At 44.1% G+C, this 21,507-nt stretch overlaps 1 protein-coding gene across 1 annotated transcript; it reads left to right on the forward strand.

Annotated features, from left to right (window-relative positions):
• Nucleotides 1–277: 277 nt before the first annotated feature.
• On the forward strand, nucleotides 278–18,521 carry CPLX4 (complexin 4). The gene is made up of 3 exons (XM_040539988.1): nucleotides 278–672; nucleotides 3,732–3,819; nucleotides 16,820–18,521. Exons 1-3 carry the CDS (start codon nucleotides 506–508, stop codon nucleotides 17,045–17,047), a joined length of 483 nt encoding a protein of 160 aa, XP_040395922.1. The 5' UTR covers nucleotides 278–505; the 3' UTR covers nucleotides 17,048–18,521.
• Nucleotides 18,522–21,507: the final 2,986 nt, after the last annotated feature.

The following is a 21,507-nucleotide window of genomic DNA, read 5'->3' on the forward strand; positions in this document are numbered from 1 at the left end:
TCATTGGACTGTGTAAACCTCAAAGGATTTTCTGCTCAGTAGCCCAAAATTTGCAGTTTTATTATGGCCATTTAGTCAACCAGGCTTTTATTTCACATTGATTGTTTCCTTGGAAATTTTTTGGTCTTTGTGAAAGTGAGAGTTTTGAGATGGAGGATGTCAAAGGGATGTTGCACACAGTAATTTTTATATATATACACATATATATAATTAGCTTACAGTATTAATATAAAAAGTAGGTAGCTGCATCTAATGATTTTTTTTTGAGTAATCTGAACCATCTGCCTCTAGATATTAAGGAGTTCACTCTTTAATCCAGATTATGGCTGACAAACTGGTTTTGGCATTCACGTTTCACTAGCGCTGTGCCCTTGAAGAGCTGCTGTGGCTGTAGAAACTCTCTTATGACCGTTAGTTTTGAAAACACTTTTTTTGTTTGGCTTGGCTTTCTTGTAGTCATTTTCTTGTAGCTCTTTTTTTTTTTTTTTTTTTTCTTGAGAAGAGGATGGCTTTCCTAATGAAAAGTGTGTTGAGCAACCAGGTAAAGAATTTGGGACTTGGAGGTGGAGGGGAAGAAAACAAAGAAGAAAGCACTCCTTCCGACCCAGCAGCCGCTGCAGGAATGACCAGAGAGGAGTATGAGGAATATCAAAAGCAAGTGGTTGAGGAGAAGTGAGTACCTGATCCTTATTACCAGTATGGGGCTGATTCTTTGTGACTTTGTGCAGGTAAAAATAACCCAAGAAAAAGACAGACATTCCTAGGGTTAGGGTTAGGGCTCCAAGCATTTATTTATTTATTTATTTATTAAGCAGAAAAGTATTTTTTGAAGCAGATTTCCAAAATAAAACTTCACCAACTGTAAATGATAAACTATTGTGTTCCCCCTTCTCCCCCTCATCCTATAACTCTTTCCTACACTGTCCTGCTCTCACCACAGCTTGATGTGTTGGATTAATTCTTAATTGGAGTTGCCTTATATATAACATTTTTTTCACATGTACAAAGGTGGTTATATTGTAGTAGTTGATTTTAAAATACATATGATTTGCTCTCCTAGAACTCCATGTGTAGTACGCTTTACATATATAATTCTTTCTTGGTCCATGTTTATCATGGCAGACACAGAAAAAGTAATGAGTGCTATGTAAAACAGCTAATATCTATCTAGAGAAAAGTTTTAAGATGGTTATTTCTTATAGTTGCATTTTCGGTTACTTTTCCTAAAATCTACTTGAATAAAGCAGAACTTTTCAGATGATTAAATGTCATTAATGTATTTTTTTTTCTGTAATTATAATCTTTACCACTTGTTATGTTCCAATATCAAAACAGAAGTAAAATAAAGGACTTTTAGTGTAAGTCAAATCATGCATAATTACAAAGAAAACAATTGACTTTTAAATCTCAGGTGCATCTGTTCTTCTAATGATCAATTACATAATGGTTGTGTAAATCCTTCACATAAGATGATTATAGGTGAAAAGTTAATGACTGACGGAATTTGAGGTATCCAGGTCTGTATTTAGCAGCAGCCGTTTCTATCATAAAACCTTGAGTGTGTAACATTCACTTTTGAATAAAATGCAGAATGTTTTGCTATGTCTTTTTGTCACAGGATATTTGAAAGAGATAGAATCAAGCCAGGATTCCTGGAATGGGAAAAATGCAGAAAAAACTATTATTTGTATGAAGTTTTCAAGTGTGGCATGTCTGTTACATACAGAAGTGTATTGAGGAGTCACTGCAGGAGCACTTCTGAAAGTACAATTTGGAACTACAGTAGGAACATCTGCAGTACTTTCAGAGAGAAGATGTGGCTGAGGACAGCACATGCTGTGTGGTTATGTAAATGTGTGTCAGAAATCTTTGGCACAGGCAGAACATCTGCTTCAGGGCTGTCTGGATTTTAACCAGCTTTCAGCTGTACAGAGTGGAGGTCAGGGAGGTAAAGTGCCTTGCTGGAGTCATACTCAGGCAGCGTTTGGCCCTTGATACATGACTGTCCTGTCTTTCTGTTTGTTTGTTTTGTTTTGTTGTTTTTCTTTCGTTATTTTTTGTTTTGTTTTGTGACTAACCCGCAAAAATGCAAGGACTGCTGTTTCTCAGCAAAATGTGTGATATGCAGAGACAAACAGCTGGCTTGTGCCAGCATTCTCCAGCATGGTTCTAGAGTTTGTCTCCAGCATCACAGGAGTTTAAAAGCAAGAGGGGGGCACCAGTTTGTGCTGTACATCAGCTCCTGGCTGTCATGCAATGACCCCTATATCTGTTTCCTATAGCCACAAATCTTCACGTTCCTGGGAATAACTAAATCCTCCAGAACAACAGGGTGTAAGATCAGGGCCCAGGCAATGGTGGAAGATTGCCAAGTCTTCCTGTGATGCCAGGACAAGTGAAAAGCTCAAATCTACCTGAATAGAAAATCCCCTCCTGCCCCCAAACCTCACAGAGCACCCAAAGGGATCTGTAACATCGTGGGGAGCACTACCCTGTGGGAACATATCCTGACACCAGCCTGGGCCAGTAAGGGCTCCTGTGGAGAAGGAGTGGGCAGGAGAAGAGGAAGGTTGAGAAAGAAGGCAAAAATGTGCTGGAAGTGCAAAAACAACCCTTTTCCCAATCATCCCATCTATTACTGGCTGAAAGAAGTTTAAGATGGCTTCCAGTTGATGTGAACTAGTTCTTTTAAAAAATGAGAGAGAGAGAGAGAGAGAGAGCGAGCAAGCGAGCGAGAGAGAGTGATGCAAAAACTCTTATGTGGAAGCAGAGAAAAGGTAATATTTCATTTCAACATGACAAATTTTCAACATGACAAAATATCTATACTGGAACAAAAACAATTTTGCCTGAGAATTTCTATGAAGCTTCTTCTGAAAAAAAAAAAAAAAAGTGGGAAGGTGAATGATATCAAATGTTACCAGAAATCTTTGGCAATACACAGTTTGAAATAAATATCTAAGTAATCTAACAAAGAATTTTTATGAAGAATTTTTAAATTGAATTAAAGTATTTTATAAAATCACAGGCAAAAGAAGCACTTTTCCACAGAGAGAGGCTGTGGAATTAGTTGTGATAGGATGTTTTGGAGCAATAAGTGATTCAGAAAAGACTGGGAAAATTTACAGATGACAAAAGCCATCTAAGGCTATTGAAGATGATGTAGGGCCAATTTCCAGCTCCAGCAGCCCCTAAACTACTGGATTTTGGAAGCTGGACAGTTAGGATACAGGATGCCTATCCTGCTCTTAAATTCTTTCTTTGTCTGCTACTGTCCACTGTTGTAGACAGGACTCTAGGATAGGTGAACTTTTTGGTCTGACCTAGAAAAAACGTTCTACCACCATGGGTTTCCAAGCTAGAAGAATGTCCTGTTTGCAGAACAGGAACATTGCCATCACTGTAAGTGCACCTGGTGGGATAAGCAAGGAACAAGCATAAATTTTCTGCTCTGTGTATTGGAATTGTTACAGTGAGCAATAACAGCCTGTACTGACACAAACTCCAGACAAGCAGTATTTCATTCTCCATAGTACTTAAGGGAGGTGCACTGAGAGCAAGCTCGGGATTCAGGAATTTGAGCCCCTGAGCATCACTTTGTTGTTATCACTCCTTTTGTGCCTCTGAGCAAGTTACATGACTTCAGGAATAACTTCGGCCATTGTAAAAGACAGTATTTTATCAGTATCTTGAAGAAACTTTTTTTTTTTCTTTTCCTTTCTGATATTCAGGATGGAAAGAGATGCAGCCTTTGCACAGAAAAAGGCAGAGAGAGCCTGTCTGAGGGTTCATCTGAGAGAAAAGTACAGACTCCCTAAGGTAAGCCTGCAGTTTGTGACTTCACCTACCTCAGTGGCTGTTTTTAGAGCAGACAGCGCCCGTGCAGAGCTCTGAAAGCAGCCAACTGCCTTCGTTAGCGAGATCCCTGCTGCAGCTCAGTACAGAACCCAAGGAGGCCACAGCTATGGATTTTCCTAGTGACTGCTGGTTTTAGACCCCTTTTTTCCTGCTCAGCAGATGAATTAAATGGAAAGATTCTTGTAGTAATCTCTGTAATGTCAGATCTGAAATAAGAGACCGGGCAAGCTGGACATTTGGTCTGTCTGAGCCTTACAGCTAGTACATATGTTCTTAAATCAGCAACATACACCAGTTAAATAAAAAAAAAATTATATAATAATAATAACAAACCAGAAAGTAAATAAGCAAAACTACTGAAAACTCTTCTACAAGCTGGACACTTGAACTCTCCAAACTTCTGAATGCTCGTTTGTACTATCGTCTTTCAAGTAGGGCAAACAAACTGTCCATTCTTTTTTTCTTTAGTGCTGCTTTTCCTTATTGCTGCCTTACTTTGTAAAGTATTCCCAGAAAAACCAAAATATAAATATCAGAAGCTGCAAACAACAGAAATCTGGAGGTTTGTTAAAAGCATGAAGCAGCCATGATAGCTTCTGGATTGTGGCAGAAAGCCTAGGTGGCACTTATTTTGCGAACAGTCAGTCAGTCTCTTCTGTGGGAGTGAATCAGAGGAATTTTCTCCACTCAGGGTTGACAGAGGAGGTTGTTACACCATGCACAGTACTCCAGGGCCAAGGGGTATTTACCCAAGAGTTGTAAAGGACTTTCAGATTATGAATGGCCATGCTTACTGAGGTACACTGTCTGCCATTGAACCTCAGAAGGTGGCAAATGTGAACATGTTTTCAAAAAAAAAGCTCCATAAAATATAGAGGGGAAAATAAATCAGTAACTGACTTGTTTAAAGGAAATGTGGGGAAAACTACCAAAGATAGCTAGCAGATATATGGGTAAAAATCACGTGATGGGAAGAAGAGAAAAAAGACCTTTGTGTCTGACAGCCCAACCTTTCGAATTGATCAGCATGCTCTGATGAGATAACTAATTATAAGGGTGAAAATGATTAGTTTTAGTTAAAAAAAAAAAGGGGAAGGAAGGTCCATGAAGTACTAAATATTTAAAAGCTAGGAGAAAAAGGGCAGTAATGATCAGTCCTCACAATGGAGAGGGTAAGCAATAAGATTTTGAGAAAAATATGAGCTGTTTAACATATTTAGTAATTAGCTGGGGGAGTTCAATGTACACAAGTGTTAAGGGTGTTGAAATGAAATCTTGAAATCTTGCTTAAGCAGTTACAGGAAACGATAATGACAGTAAGTGAATGAGCAGTGAAACGCTGAATGAGGTGCACTGCAAGAGTAGTGAAAGGGGAAGAAAACCCTCCCTGTCTCTGCGTGTTATGGATGGGTGGTTTCAAATGAACTGCTACTAGTCAAGAAAGAGATCTCAAAGTCGTTGCAAATGAGTCACGGAAAACATCAGAGGAGTCCTCACTGGTGTCTAAGGGGAAATAGAAAGTTCAAGAATCATTAGGAAAGGGATAGACACCAAAATCAGAAAACATTATTAGGTTACATTAGCAGTCTTTAACAACTTGAAACTGGAATGCAGTTTTAATCACTCTGTCTCAAAATGATAGGAGAACAACAAAAGCAATCTGAAGTATCGAATGGCCTTGGCACACGCATTGGTTAAACATGCCTGTGAGGGGATGCAATGGAGATGTGTCAATTCGTGACCATTGTAAAGGAAGTAAATAGAGAACAATAATACACTATTTCTAAACATCAGATGAAATCAAAAGTATTCCACAGAAAGTTTCAATCACTAGTGGAAGCCTGAGTGCTGATGTTACGTTAGATACCTGTTTTCTTATAGTTGTTAGATTAGATGAATCCCATCCCTGTGCCCTAAGCTCTGACTTTTGTTATCTAAATTCCTCTGAATATACAGTGAAAATATGAAATAACCCCCCCCCCCCCCTTTTTTCCCCCAAAGGACAAGGAATATTGTTTTCCACTTCATGCAATATCTCCCTGTCATCCAGAAGCATTTAGTGGTGCTCTACTCAAACATCTGTAAAGTTGAAGTTATATTTGGTTCCCATTCATTTCGAAGAAGTAACTGAAGACTCATCTGTGCAAATTACTACTGTGCACTTATGGACTCCCTAAAATTTGAGAGTGTTCTCTGGGCCACAGAATTGAAAGCCTATGAGTTAGTTCAACCAAGTGTTTTTTGGCATGCAGGTGTTGTCCATTTGTTATGCTTTTCCATTTTATCCAGAGTATGCTGCACTGTTTGCTCCAACACAGAGAAAATAACTTGGGATTCTGTGCTTGGAAAAGTTGTTTTTATGTTATTTTGTAAGCTTCTTCAACAGGCAGGAAAGCAGTAGTATGGAACAGTGTTTGCTCAGAACTGCTACTGCCAGGAAATGTTAGTGTTTTTGAAAATTTAATTTATATCCCCCAAGGAAGCATTTTCTTCTTAGCAGTTTTGGAGTTTGCTTGTATTACTGCTACTTGACTGCCAGCTCTGAGTCATTACCATTTATTTTCTGATCAGTATTTCTCATTGTTTTGCTGGTTAATTAAAATGGAGGAAGGTGAAGAATCCATCATAACTACACTTAGCTGCCAAAAAAAATTAGTGCTTAATGCAATACAGCCACTTAGGGACTCTGTCATCAATGGAAAGAAATGAGCACTTCTGGCCTCATCTAGCCAAACCTCCAGATAGGTGTTTAAGGTGGATTTGGCTCACCTCCCAGTGATGCACACCTCCCACAGAAGGGGTCATATTGCTACGTTAGACTAGCTGAAGTTAGGCGAGAAGCATTCCACCCCTAATCCATAAGACACTGGTTCTTATACCCTGCTTTAGCTGGAATTAGCAGAACAATTCAATCTTTCACTCTATGCTCACAAACTTGAGCTTGAATCTGAGCTTAGTGAGATGCTGGGGTGTCCTGAATTTCTGGGTTGGGTCCCTAATCATTGCCAGCTTGGTTTTAAGAGGAGAGATCAGGTTGTGATCTCAAGTCTTACTGACAGGACAGTGAATAGCAGAAGATTTGGATGGCCTTGCAACTTTTGGCCTTGTTTATCAGGCACTGTAGAGCACTACAGTGAGGAAATCAATGCACCAAAAGGCTTTGATGTCTCCTGGAGAACAAGGAAGTTTATCTTTGCTTGAATCAATGCTGTCTTAAGCAGTGTTATAAATAGTTCCCAGAGACTGTGTAGTTTGGACTCTTACAAGGAGGGAGAAGAATATTTGTGTCTTGAGCTTACTGAATTTCTCTACTATGCACATGCATAACATTTATTCATTCTATGCTCTGGTTTCTCATCTATGGTTCAGCCTAGCAAGCACTGCGGCTCTGCACGACGTGCCCATGACACAGCTTCTCCAGCCGCTGTTGTTGGCCTGGCAAATTTACTGGGTAAAGGGGGGAAGCTCAGGAAGCACTCCCTTCCCTGAGCGCATCCTGATACAGACGGCAGTGACGGCACTCCCGCAGCCTGCTGCCCTGCAGGGAGCCTTCCCTCTGCTGAGCCCAGGCTGCGTCTGTCCCTGGGCTCGGGTCTGTGCACAGGCACTGAGAAAAGGTCACTTCTGGAAAGGCTTTTCAGACTCAAGTTTGTGTAGCCTCCTTATTCCTGTATTGTTAAAAAGTCATGTGAGTTCTCCCAGGAATTACTGAGCCTGAGCACTAGTGGTTTATATGCTATTAAACTGCTCTTAGCCTGGTTACTCTTTCAATGCTTGCAAAGGATTTCTTAAGAGATTTATTTTTCCAGCTTCCTTAAGATGCACTTCAGGTACAGTTATGTGAAATACAACTTCAGTGACTTGCTGAAATTTTATGATTTGAGCAAATGCCTCCTGAAAATGCCTCCTGGCCATTGCCTGGATTTCCCTGTTTGCTTTTCCCTTCACAAATATTGTTACGACCTTGTGATCTGTGCGGTCTCTGTGTTTTTTTCCCTCTCCTGCAGTCAGCAGATTTTGGGGCTTGCTGGTCCATCAGTCACATGAAGATATGGATTTCTCTGTGTTTTGGTGGCCCTTGTCATGTCACTCAGCTTGCAAATGGGATGAACTGAGTTGTGTTTAAAGTCCTATGTTCTTGCTCTGTGATGCATAACTACAAAGGTATTCAGGTGATAAACTCCAAGGAATTTCAAGAAAATTAAGAACCCATCTTCCTCACTGATTTTGAGTCCAGGTAGATAGAATTTTTCTTATTATATCAGTGTAATTACAATATTCTAGCAGTAAGTAGCCCACATTTTCCAGCCCTTTCTGTTCTGGGATGAGACATTTAATTGGGATGATGGCCCTAGTCAAGGTTGAGAACTATCCATGAAACTTCTCCATTTCTATATTAATTAAGCAGCAGTGATGGAATTAATTATCAACAGGAAGTCCAACATACTCAAAATATTTTCCACTAACAAACTATTAATACCCCAGGGTGTTTCGTTTGTGATTGCTCAGGGTTGTCATCACAGAGGTCATGTAACAGCAGGGAACACTGAGTCACCCCGAGGCTTCTTGTGACCCAACTTAAAGAAAAGCTGAAGGAAAAACCTTCCCAGGAGCTGCTGAGTCCTGCAATTTTAACTTTGTCAAAGCACAAGCATTGCAAAGTGGTTGTGCAAGGCTGAAGCTTCAATAATATCTTCTGATGTCTACCAGAGGAAAGTGTTTTACTGAAGTGAGGAGGAAAAATGCAAGGTTGCACAGCTGCAGACCTAGAGCACTGTGTTCAGCACTGGGGTCCCCAGCACATGGATGTATTAGAGTGAGTGCAGGGGAGGCCACAAAGATGATCAAGGACTGGAGCCCCTCTCCTATGCAAACAGGCCGAGAGAGTTGGGGTTGTTCAGCCTGGAGAAGAGAAGCCTCCGGGGAGACCTTATAGTGGCCTTCCAGTACTTAAAGGGGGCTGCAGGGAAGTCAGGGAGGGACTCCTTGTCAGGGGGTGTAGGGATAGGACAAGTGTGCTTTTTCTGTGGAAAGCACAACTAAATACTAAAACGTTTGCAACCATCTCTGATGCACTGTTTAAAGAATTACCTACTAAAACATCAGAAATGCCAGAAGTAAAGGATTTAGCAGTGAAGCAGTTACAAATTAGGAAACAAATCAGGAAACCTAGGCTCAGAAAGTGATTATATAATGTAAACACCAGTTATAAATAATGTATTTCTTCTATGAGGTGGCAGATGCTGCGTCTAACCCTGAGCGGTCAAAGGCCCTCTAGTGCCATTTTCATAAAACTGCACCACTCTTATGTGAAATCACAATTATTTGCTTGAACCTAAAGGCAAACTTTGCAATTTGGTTGAAAAGTGAACGAATCTTGTGACTTAGATAAAATCATACCATTTGTATTTAACCAGTCTGGCAGGCCTCATTCATAATCTGTGGTGAAAAATATTTTTTTTCTCTAGCTTTTAAAAACTTGTCTTTTTGCAACCAAAAGCAAGCAAGCAACCAACCAACCAAAAACAAAAACAAAAACAAAAACAAAAAAAAAAAGGGAAAATATTCTGTGGAGAAAGCCTCGCCTAAGCTACTTCCACTCACCCTTCCCTCCAAATGTATCAAAGTTGAATAAAGCTTTCATAAGCAAATTTGAAGTGAATACAGTTTTATATTAAAACTCATTTCAGATCAACAAACTCTGTAAGGGCATTTGGCTTTTAAAATTATCTGAAGACATACAGTTTGTCATTTTCAAAAATGGAGGACTTCTGCTACGCCTATTGCTTCGCATATAAGTGACTCCTTTAAATCAAAGTATGATTGGCCTTCTGCAGGTTGCTCCCAAGGCCACACACTTACTTGTACTTGGACTCGTACTTACACTTTACTCTTTTTCACTGCCCAGAGGTCTTGGTATTATGGCTGAGTGTCCCTTTAAATAGATGCGCACGTCTGCACTGTGTAGTCTGATGTTTCCAGCAGGTACTGGACCTGCGTACCTCCTACAGACTGCACAGACCATCTGCAAGACATTGGACCTGCCTGGGCTGAGCCGAAGCCGCTGAGCGCCTCAGCTCAGCCATGCAGTCCTGATGAGGCAGTCAGACAGACAGACAGACTGTGCATGCTGTCTGCACACAGCACAGGGCCCAAGGAACGTGTGGGATCCATGCTGTGTGAATAAAGCTGATTTTTTTGTTTCTGCAGGGGATGTGTTAGGGAGCAGTAGGCAGCTGCTCACAGCTATAGCCTGGCGTCGGAAAGTCTAGCCAAACACAACTCATCTTCAGATTCCCTCTGAACAGAATGTCTAGCCAGAAGAGAAAGAGATATGCCTGGAGGAATGTGGATATATGTTAGCTCTGTGCATGACCAGTGTCATACATGGGATATAAGGAGCATCCACCATGCTCTTCTGTATTCATCAGCTGCAATATACCATTTGTTCTGGGCTGCAGGTACTCAGCCGAATGACAAGAACAGAAAGAGGAAAAAAATATCCTGGGGGCGAGTTTAATTACAGAAAGATTAATTATGCAAAACAGGGAAGTACAAGATTTTAAGTGGTTGATTGGATTGTTGGCATAAATCTCTAGACATCAGCATTTTCATTAGTGGACATGTAGTAAAATAACATTAGATTATTTGTTAGGCTTTGTTTTCCTTTTTGGAAGCATGTGCTCAGACAGCTACTGAACAGCTTTTCCCCACATCCTCTTCACACTCTGTAAGGCCCTAAAAAGTGCTACTTCCAAAGGCTTAAGCATACCCACGTACCCAGCTCTCGCATAAAAGCCAGCGGAGCAAGTTGTCTCTGGTTTTGGAAGTCTCCCATCTGCAGTGCTCTCTCCAGTTCTAGGAGGGTGTTAAGGCCTCTGCAGCTGCCCCTGGCTGACCTCCTACTGGTGCACTGCTGCCTCATTGTGCCCAGGGCATGCAGCAGTGGCCTGCCCTGTCTCCAGCAGGATTTGGCTGTGGTACACACTAAGCACAGCTTCAGTAACAACTACAGAGGACCTGCCTCTCAGGTAGCACAGGAGCTCCAACATTTATGAAAACAGGAAAAAAAAAAGATATTATTACATATATAGCATATGTCCCTGAAAAAAAAACAAAACAATTCTATGACACAAAATTATGCCAGCAAAATGCTCTCAGACTTGTGACAATGTAGACCAGCTACATTAGTTATTCTGAAAAATGCAAGTCATATCAGGTAGCACATTATGGGATAGAAACTCTGAATATTGCCAGTATCATTCACTAGCACACATTGCAAATGAAAGCATGAAACTCAGGACTAAGCAGGGCCCCCTTTTCAGTTCAAAATCTAAAGCTTCATGCTATCTGGGACAGATTCATAAGAGAAAGCAGTCCCTTAATGAACCTAATCCTATTAACAGAATTGTCAACTTAGGTTTGTCATCAGAAAGATGTTTTTAGTCGTGAGACATTTAGTCTGTGGACAACTTTTGCCTCTGCAGAGTACTCAGTGCATCACCTCCATGCAAAACAAAGTGCATTTTTACCACTTGTTTGAACATTCATTTTGAACATTCATGCCAGCTGATTTCATTGCACTTGCTTTCTTGTAAGCTGCTTTCTACACACACAGCAGGGCAGGGCCACCTTAGCATAGATCTGATATCTAAGATAGAGTGAAAAGAGATGTTCCACCATAAGTTATGTTTTGAAAGCTAGTGATTAGATCTCATCTAGTTTAGTTTTGTTTAAAGAAAGGCTTTCATCTAATATACCAGTAGTGTGGGACTAGACTGAGCAACTCCACTAACTATGGAACTACCTTGAGAAACTTCATTTCCAGAATCAGGAAAGAGATATCAGTAATTACAAGTAAATACAATAGAGAAGATCAGGCAGGAAAAGAAGATGGTCCTGGTGAGTTTGTGTTTGTGGGAACACAAATTACTTTCAGCATCCTTTTATCTGAAATTTGGAAATCGCACTGTCCCCTCTGTGGTTTTCCTGAAGAGCTCTGTTTATGGTCAGAGGAGTGTCATCCAGAAATGTGTATGCTAAAACCTTGCTAATGCGTAGTGATGCAAGTAATAACGTGTGTTTAAAAAACAAAAAACAAACAAACAAAAAAAACCAACGAAACAACCAACCAAAAAACCCTACCCAACAATAAACCCTTTTATTCACTTCTTGCCTTCTACTTCATCCTGCCCGGTGCCCTACCTGCGGTCCCAGCACGGCCATGGACTTGGCGCAGGAGAGGCTCGCGGGGAGAGGCCAGGTCAGCACCGTGATGCTGCATCGCTCGCGGCAGCTCCTGCTCGCAGGTCAAGTCGTCGGTGAGCTCTGGTTCTGTACACAGCTGGTGCGCTGCAGGGGACAAGGGACAGGATCAGGTCTGGGTTCTCCTACCCGGGTCCTCCGGGTCTCTGCATATAGGCACAGGTAAATTTTATGGCAGGAAGCTAACCAAAAGGAAAATTATGTATCACTTAGTGATGCTGCAAAACAGTTTGGCTCCACTGGGGATTAGTCAGTAAGCTTTCATCACTTTTGCTTACAGACTTGATATAAATAGACAGTTAGCCTGTTTTCTGCTTACAGCTGCCTGCCACGTTTGTACAGAGAACTTGGTGCTGGATTGCTCCCGTAACAAAATGGATCTGGCCAAGTCTGATCCATTGACCCCCATTACTGCACCAGGTGCATAATCGGGGTCAAAGAACATTCCCAGGCACTCGGACTCCAGCATCTGTGCTGTTGAATTGTCACAATAGTGTCTGTCCCAGTTTTGGCCTGGGCACTCTCCCAAGCAGTTCCCAGGGCTGGTTTGGGAGCTGGGACAGGCATTCCCAACAGGGAGTTAGATGGGACCACCCTGTTTTGTAGGGCAAGAGAGCTCAATAGCATAGCCGTGGGTTGTTGCAGGTCAGCTGGCCTTGAGGCAAGAGACCAGTGCCGGGCATATTTAATTTACTAGGAATAGATGTTGTTTCTATGTTCTCAGAGACCCTAAAAGGGTGGCTGAGCACTTGCAGAGACCTGGAGACTATGGAGATAGGAGAGCTAATTCACGAGGAGACAGGCCATTCAGCCTGCTGTATGTTTACTAAGGGAAGGGGGGCTTTCTGTATGGCTTTGTCAGAGGCCACCCCAACCTGTCCTATCCACCAGCACTGCCTATCTGGGATGCTGTCTCTGGTCCAAGATGAGTGTATTCTGATGCAGGGTAGTGCCTCCATCACTACCGGAGCCGTACCTGGCTCTGAGTGAGTAACGGTCCCCACCTGTGTGCATGTTGGGACAGCAGGGAGCTGCAGACCCTGCTTGCACTCTGATCCCAGGCTGCTGCCTGCAACTAACAGACATAATTGTGCATTTCCAGCACCGCATTCCTGCTCCGGGCTTCCGAAAGTGTGTGCTTGGAGCTGCATGCTCACTGTGTACACAGATACTTGCAGCAGCATTTACCTGACTTTAAGAACATTCTGTGGGAAAATTGTCTCATCTCTTCTTGTGAGAAAGCAAAGCTTGTTTCCACCAGGCTTAAAAACAAACAACAACAACAACAAAACAACAACCCCCCCCCTCCTCCCCCCCAACACTGGGTAAAATCAGATGTTTAAGGTAATGTTTCCATTTAAACATCAAAGTAACAGAACCAGATCTGACAACTTTTAGAAGAAAAAAGAAGAGGTAATGTGCATCTTGCTGGCTTCTTTGCTTGCTGTTGAGCAACCCTCCTGTGTTGGAGCTCGTATTAGCTCTACTCAAGGCCAGGCTATATACCAAGAGGATAGAAGCAGGTGGAATTTCAGTGACTTCGGCAGAATTGTGCTGCTTTCAACCACATCTGTATACATTCATCTTTGGTCAGAGATCACTCTGAAACCCCAAACTGTGCCATGCATCACGTCTCAGACTTCGGCAGGACAGGGGACATTGCTGCAAAAACATGCCAAACAGTAATTCAACTTGCCAAAGGTCCCTTCATGTGCATTGTATGGCCATTTCTCCACATAATATACGCTAGCATGCAGTGATGATGAATTATAAGTAGTTCTAAAGGAAAGAAAATGTGTCATTGGCTGCTTAGGAGGACTTCTTCAGTAAGTAGCCCAGTACCTTTTTATCATCCTGTACTGTGATGTGGGAGAATTTCAAAAGGAAAACTCCTCTGATAGCTATGGCTTGTGGATTAAAAGCTTAAACCATTGCTCCTGCTACACAATCAATAAAGAACACTTCTGCTGATTGGGATATTGTTACTAGCTCCCACAGCTTTGATGGCAGCAAACCATATTCAACAGGATCAAGAGATCTTACTCATTTTACCTACATGATTGAGTAGCATCAATCATGATAAACCTCTCTGTATTTTTCAGAAGAAATGGGGGAAATCAGATTAAAGGGAAGTATAGTTATTACAAGCATAATGCTGTGCAAGTAAATGTAACAATAAATAGTGGCTATGCAGTCAAGCATACCAGTCTGCTTGTTCTTGCAAAAGCCTGAAACTACACAGCCATTGCTCATATACATCCTTCCATTCACTCTTGCATTCATTCATTCATGCAAACCCAAGACCCCTCTCACTCTCAAAAACACCTCCTGCTGACAGCATTGCTACTTATTCATATCAGGCCTTTGCTGCTGTCATGCTTCATTTTGGAGATGTAATGAAGCATTAATGCTTATCTTTGATGTGTGAACTGTGTCAAAATATCCTGTTCTTCTGAGCTCAGGATCCATCAGAATCCACAACAAAATGTGAACAAAATCACCATTGTTTGAAAAATTGACATAGCCCCACTGATAGAGTGTTTCAACAGGCGGGCAGGAAGCAAGTATGCCTAGTGCTTACTGTATCTCGGCCCTTTTAATTGCTTAACCAGTTCCTTCTCTTGTCTCTTTTTGCTTTCTCAGACGTGCACCAAACCTCCATCCTTTCTTTTGTTAAGTCCTCCTATTATCCCACTTACCAGCACTACAGCGTTGCTCTGATTATGTGTCAGGCAGCCCCTGCTCTTCATCATGACTTGGAGTGCCAACCAAAGGCCTAGATAAGGTTTAGGCATGGTCTGGTGAAGATGGAGACCTTTTCTCCAGTAATTCTAAGTTTTCTTACACTGTGTGACCTTTGTATTGTGACAAGTTCTAAGTAGAAGATACTTCATATTAAACACTCAAACCGGGCAGGCTCCTTTTACAATTCACTGAAAACCTAGAAAGACCTCAATTGTGTCAGAAATCCTATCTGCATTAATGCAGCTTTCTTCATGCCTCTCTTCCAATGCAAAGGGACTTAAAAGGGGAAGGTCATTCACTGTCCCTTCCCATTGCTAGAACAGCAAGCTGCTACAGGGACTTGGTATGGGCATGGCCAAGACAGAAACCGCAGGGTCTGTGTCAAACCTTGCTGAAACCAGTTTTTGATAATCACCAAATCTCATCTCTCCCTTACTCTCTCTTGATTGCAACTGCTGCAGGCCATTTTCCAGTCTATTCTCCTGTGCATGTCTAGCTATTAAAATGGCAGGTATCCAGATGAAATGCTCTCTGGTTTAATATAAAATTTTGTACAGTTTGAGCATTATCTTTTTTCTTTTTTTTTTTTTTTAATTATTTAATTGCTTCCTAACAGAAAACATATGAAACACAAAAGTAGTAGCAACCTTCCAGGTTGAAACTCCAAAACAGGAGTAGAAAAGAAGTTTCACAACTAGTGTTACTTGAATGCAACTGAAGTATTGAACAAAGTGCTGCTGATATACTTGTGGGTACTTGTAGACCTCAGCATAGTGAGTTTTTTGCAGACTTCATTGCATACATGTGTATACAGCACCTGATTTGGGAGGGGAAAGGAGGGGGGCTGCTATTCATTATGTAACTGTAGGCGATAGTTAGGCATTGCATGATAGTGGTAGGTAATTCAGTTCTGGGGCAGAAGATTCTATTCATGATTACAGCCCTGTTGCTACAATATATTTCAATGCAAATATCTATATGGTGAATTTACTTGCTGATCCATTCCCTAATACAAAAGGTGGAAAGCAGTAAAGCTGATCAAATAAAGCCCTGTGGCTATTAGGCTTGCATTATAAATAGGACCTATTTTTACTTTAAGCAAAACATATGTCATTTAGCAGCTCAGATTCACACTGTTTTTAACTGTCATTTATTTTACCTTCCCAACTGTAATGAAAACAAAAAAGTAGTCTATCAGGCAAATGCCGTACTTATTTTCATATAATGAAATGAATGGAGGATTAACAGCAATCTGTCAATAACCTGAAAAGAAATGGCAGAAAAAGTGAGTTTACTTTCTATATTAGGTAAGAGGAGCTAACGCCTACCATGATATTCCAGTGGCCAGTTTCTAGGAAGTTGACCTCCGTCACTCAGCACCTGCATCTATCTGACTCCGGGGCAGCTTCCAGCAGGCCACTGGAATACCAGTGGTTTTCTTCCTGATCTTGGCTTGGGTTCTACAAACTGACACACCGCTTACTTTTACCTGAAAGCATTACAGATTCACAGCTACAGCCATCCTGGCATGCACGTGGAGCACAAAGTAGCCTTTTATTTTAAAGTGTAGTATCTTAATTTGCCTATATACATACATACATACATACATATATATATATGAGAAAAATTGCAAAACCCAAAGTGTCCAGTGCTGAAGGGAAGGGTAATCAAGATGCAGCCCAAAGCTTGTGCAAGACAGCAGCACAGCCTGGGCTGTTCACCTTCTCAAGGGGGTAACTACAGTGGGACTGCCGCAAGCCTCGTGGAAAGACTAGCCTAGTGGTGAGCGCCCTAACGAGGTGTGCCAGGTACTGCTGCCCTGTGGGCAGGACCCACACCAACCAAACCAACCAACCAACCAACCAACCAAACGAACAAAAAAGAGGCTCATTAGATCCTGGGGAAGCAGAAATACTCTCATGTACTGCTTTTATTTTCTGTTTTGTATCAGAGTGAATTGGATGAGAATCAAATACAGATGGCTGGAGATGATGTGGGTTTGCCAGAAGACCTTCAGAAGATGGTGGCAGAAGATCAGGTAGAAGAAGAGGACAAGGACTCTATCCTGGGACAGTTGCAGAATATTCAGAATATGGACATGGATGCGATCAAAGAAAAGGCACAAGCCACCTTCACTGAAATGAAACAGGCTGCTGAGCAGAAGTGTTCTCTGATGTAGAAGAGGCACCGCTATCCCAGGGCTGTGAATTCAACCTTGTCTCACGGGAGTGGGGGGTGAGGGCAGGCAGAGGAATGCACTTAGCTCTATAGAAGTAAATGTAAATATAAAAGAGAGAGAGAGACTTTAAAAACCTCCAGGGGGTCAAAAATTAAGTGCTGTGACTTGCTTAGTGCAAAGTTAGAAGTGATCCTAATTTTTTAACATGACATTTTTCCCTGGGAAAAAGATGGCTTAAAAAAAAAGCAAATATTGGGGAAAAGATGTGCCTTTTTCCATTTTTTCAAACTGATCAAAATGCTGCTGTGTATTTTTTATTAAAATTGTGCTTCTGTTGCATAACATATAGGTAATCACTCATTTAATACCGCTTTCAGAAGGAAATATATATCTGTAATAAAATGTCTGTTTCAAACATTTTGAAAGAAAACCAATATTCAAATGTTGACATTTTTTGCAAGACCTTTTTTTTTAAAAAAATGTTTTTGGATGCCTCTGTACTACATATAGCAAAAGGCAAAAAGCATAAAATGCTACAGCTTGGGACAAGAATGTCATTGTACATAGGAACGAGTGGGGCCTTGTAGGAAACCAAGGCTTGGTAGCTATCAGTGAACCACAAACAACGAGCAATGCAGATTCTTCCAAGCTGCTCCAGTGTCGCATCCTGCCGGTCTCCAAATGCAGCTCAAATCTAAGCTGTTAGCACTGCCCCTCTGCTTGGCTTCTGTGTGAGCCAAATTCTGGGGCTTGGAATACCGGCATGTAACTTGTATAGGCTGAAATGAGCTCACTGCATTTATTCTAGGAGTTAGCTCCACACAGAGCTAAATATAAACCTGGCCTCCCTGGAAGACTATGCCCAGGCAGCGCACCCAAACTCTGAGAAAAAGTGTGTCTTTTGCTGGTGTTGAATGACTGAGTCCGCAGCACAAGCCAGACCCAAACAGCCTTAGGTTCAGGACCAAGCCAAATTTTTTTTTTTTTTTTCTGTGGAGAAGCTAAGCGGGTGCTGGCCCGACAGCTCCCACTCCCCACCAAGGTGGGCTGATGCTGGGTAACAGCTAAAGCAGCCCAGCCCCATATGAGCACCCAGCTGGCTGCGTATGCCACTGGCCCGGAGCCCCGAGCAACCTGGGCCAGCACAGGGCACCTCTCTGGCCCTGCGGGGCAGAGCCCTGTGCTTAAGGCAGATGTGAACATCGGTCTGTCTCTGCACTTGCACGGCAACGATAGCTATCACGCATGATAACCCATACAGGGGCCATACTGCTCTCACACATGGCTGATGCATACAATGCTGCTCATGAGGAGCCCAGATATTCTGTGAAATGAAGTACTTTGTAAGTTCTGCAAGAGCTAGTCTTTGAATGAAATATGCAGGTGATTGTGTGTAGCACCTTCCTACAGGTTTATAAGTCTCTCTCTGTCTCCACCCAAACAAGTAAAAATATTCATTCAAAATGAATAAAGCCACTAAATATGATTTATCTCCTTTCTTTCTCTTTCCTTCCCTCCTAGCTTCCCTTCCTCCCTCCCTCCCTTCCTCCCTCCCTCTGCTCTGCTCTCCTCTCCTCTCCTTTCTCTTCTCCAAAGCACAAAAGATTGGTCCACAAAGCACAGAGTGCACTCCAGATGTGCAATTCACCCCTTTCTGAGTTCCCTTTGCCAGGGCTGGGTCATGTCCTTCACCACCTGTGGAATGGTGGTGGCTCTGCCAAGCCCTGGTGAGTTAGAGTTTTGTGGAGAAAAATTGGGTGGTCCTGTGGATTGGCTCTGTGGAAGGCCCCACCACCAGCAGGGAGGATCTTCCGGGGACTGCAGAAGACAGCTGGGTCTCCTCAGACTTAAGTACAGGAAGAACACCTGCCTCTGCATCTGGCAACTTAAGTCCCCTCACTGGGGCAGCACAGAGCAGCTTGCCACATGCACTGGGACAGCACCTCTCCCTGCAGAGCGGGACAACAGTCACCCACAGCTGCACAGCGGCAGTGTCAAGGGGCAGACAGACACAGAATCTGCCATGTGCCTTGCCTGCAGTGCTTTACTGGTCACTTGGGAAGGAGGACAAATTCTCCTTTTCGACAAAGCCAGCTCTGCAGTGGGGGGGGGGGGGGGGGGGGGGGGGGGGGGGTTGCGGTAAGGAGGGAGGTTTACCTCTCTCCTGCTCCAGCACTGTGCTTGGTGCCATGACTGCCACGGAGCACCGCCCTACCACCTTCCGCTGCAGCACTGGCGTGGCACATACAGCCTGGCCACAGACCCTGTCGATCCTGACCCTGACTTGCAAGCAGATGTACCAGTTTGACCTCAGACCTGCACAATGATCACTGGGCTGTGTGTGATGCTGGTTACACTCACCAGGCTTAGACCCTGACTTGTGGACAAACTTCCCAGTTTGGCCTTGGACCCACCTCCCCATCGCCATCCTGCTTGGCCATCTGGATTCTCTGGTGAATCCAGGGAGCACCTGCAGGCTGCCCTTGTGCCTCCACGAGGCAGAGCAGGGCTCAGCCCTGGCTGGAGAGTCCCTGTCCTGCCAGCTGTGCATGGTGCTTGGTCCGATCCCGCTGGGAGCTGCTGGTACTGGGAGCTGGCCATGATGCCAGAGCTGCCAGTGGAGAGGCAGACAGAGGTGGCAGATGCTGGCCCTGTCCTCCATGGGACACCTCTGTGCAGGAGGGTTCTTGGCTGCATGCTATCATCTTGGGAAAGCTTGGCAATGACTACTCAAATCTAAGTTGCAAAGTTGTTTTAAAGCCTGTTATTAATCATTTCCCCCACTGCAGTCCCCAAGAAAACATGCTTCCCTCTGTATTTATATAAAGCTGGTAGGTGTCTCCATACCATTTTGTTACTTTACAAGGTGAATTATTTTATCTCTAAAACACCACAGTAAACAAGTCTAAGACTTTTGACCTTTGAATTAAAATGTGCCTGGGACATCCTGAAAATCTTATTGAAAGCAGCTGGTGGTTTAAAGGAGCTAATTAAGTTCGTCAGCACATATAGGATCAGCATTTTCGTGGTTTAAAGGGTCAGAGAAGAAAGTACAGTCAGAATCACCAAACAAGTGATTAACAAGATTCCAAAAAAATGTCAGGGTTAGCAGAGGCAAGCAGGGCTGGGAGATGGCTGGGGGCTGGCGCAGGATGGGTCAGGGCCCCCCATCCATGGCAGGGGATGCTGCCTGGCCCTGTTGCTGGCCACAGCCAAGCTGATCTGCTGCTGGAGCAGCCTGGGCTGCCTTTGGCACCATTTTTAGAGTTGTACATGTAAAAACTCTCAGTCCGGCATGGCAGAGCCAGGCTGGGTCACACGAGGTGCTGGCCTCTGCTCCAGCTGGCATCTCCCTGGGCTGCCAGGGCTTGCGCCTGCTCCCGGGCTGGCACTGGGCGTGCCTGGGGCTGGTGGGGCCGGCACCGCCGCACCAAATCGCCCCCGCAGCTCTGTGTGGGTCAGCATGATGGCCAGGGCCTGGCCGCAAATCTGCCCTGCTGGCTGACCCCAGGCAGCAGCGCGGCTCATCCCTCTGGCACCAGCTGTCCCCATCCTCCCGCAGCAGCAGCGGAACTATGGGGTAAAAACTGCCCTGGCTCCCACAATTGTCTGGGGATTCAGGAAGCTGCCCCAGGCGCTGTCTGGAGGAGCCATGTGCATATTTTAGAAGGCAGGAGTGGTGGTGGCAGGCAGCAGAGGTAGTGCTGAGGCCCTGCTGTGCTGCGGGCAGGATAGAGGGGCTGACAGTGCACAACCGTGACAGCCGGCACCCCAGGACCGCCACTGCCAGGTGGCACCTCTGCCACAGGAAGCTCCCAGTGACCCGTGGGCAAGGGCAGCAGGCTTGGGGTGAAACCAGCGGACCCCAGAGACGGCAGGGCCTGCAGCACTCCCAGCTGCCCGCATCCCCAGGCAGCCAGCGTGGCCTCTGGAGTGCAGGGATCCCTCAGAGCTGGGCACAGCCATCAGCCTCAGGGGTGCAGCATTTCTCAGGGGTGAAGCATTCACAGGGGCTCAGCACTGAGGCCTCCCCACAGCTCATTAGGTACTTAGCCCTGGGGACAATTCATGGGGAGCCTGGAGCACAGCGGGCAGGCAAGCAGCATGCTGACCCCGATCTGACTCAATGGATATAAATAAATGTATATAAATACATCAGTGTGTATAACTACAGCAATCTACATAAATACCTGAAGAGATGATGCAATGAAGAAAAAGCAGGCTCCTGTCAGCGGTGCCCGTGTCCAGGCGCAGCGGCAGGGCCGTAGCGGAGCCCCGGCGGCTCCCCCTGCCCGCCAGGCCGCACTTCCGGGCCGGGCGGGTGCCGCAGCCCCGGCCCAGGCTGCCCAGAGAGGGGCTGGGGGCTGCTCGGGGAGGTCTCCAGCAGCCGCCTGCACGTGGGGCTGGGCACCCTGCTCGGGGGGCTGCTGGGCCGGGGGGGCCCAGGGGCACTTGGGGCT

This window comes from Cygnus olor, chromosome Z, assembly GCF_009769625.2.
Source record: "Cygnus olor isolate bCygOlo1 chromosome Z, bCygOlo1.pri.v2, whole genome shotgun sequence".
Taxonomy (NCBI): Eukaryota; Metazoa; Chordata; class Aves; order Anseriformes; family Anatidae; genus Cygnus; species Cygnus olor.

What these genes read in the sequence shown, in the direction of transcription:
- CPLX4 (XM_040539988.1), top strand. Translation starts at nt 506, where the DNA reads ATGGCTTTCCTAATGAAAAGTGTGTTGAGCAACCAGGTAAAGAATTTG. An exon ending in AAGCAAGTGGTTGAGGAGAA is followed by an intron (nt 673 to 3,731) that starts GTGAGTACCTGA and finishes TCTGATATTCAG; the next exon opens with GATGGAAAGAGATGCAGCCT. An exon ending in AAAAGTACAGACTCCCTAAG is followed by an intron (nt 3,820 to 16,819) that starts GTAAGCCTGCAG and finishes GTTTTGTATCAG; the next exon opens with AGTGAATTGGATGAGAATCA.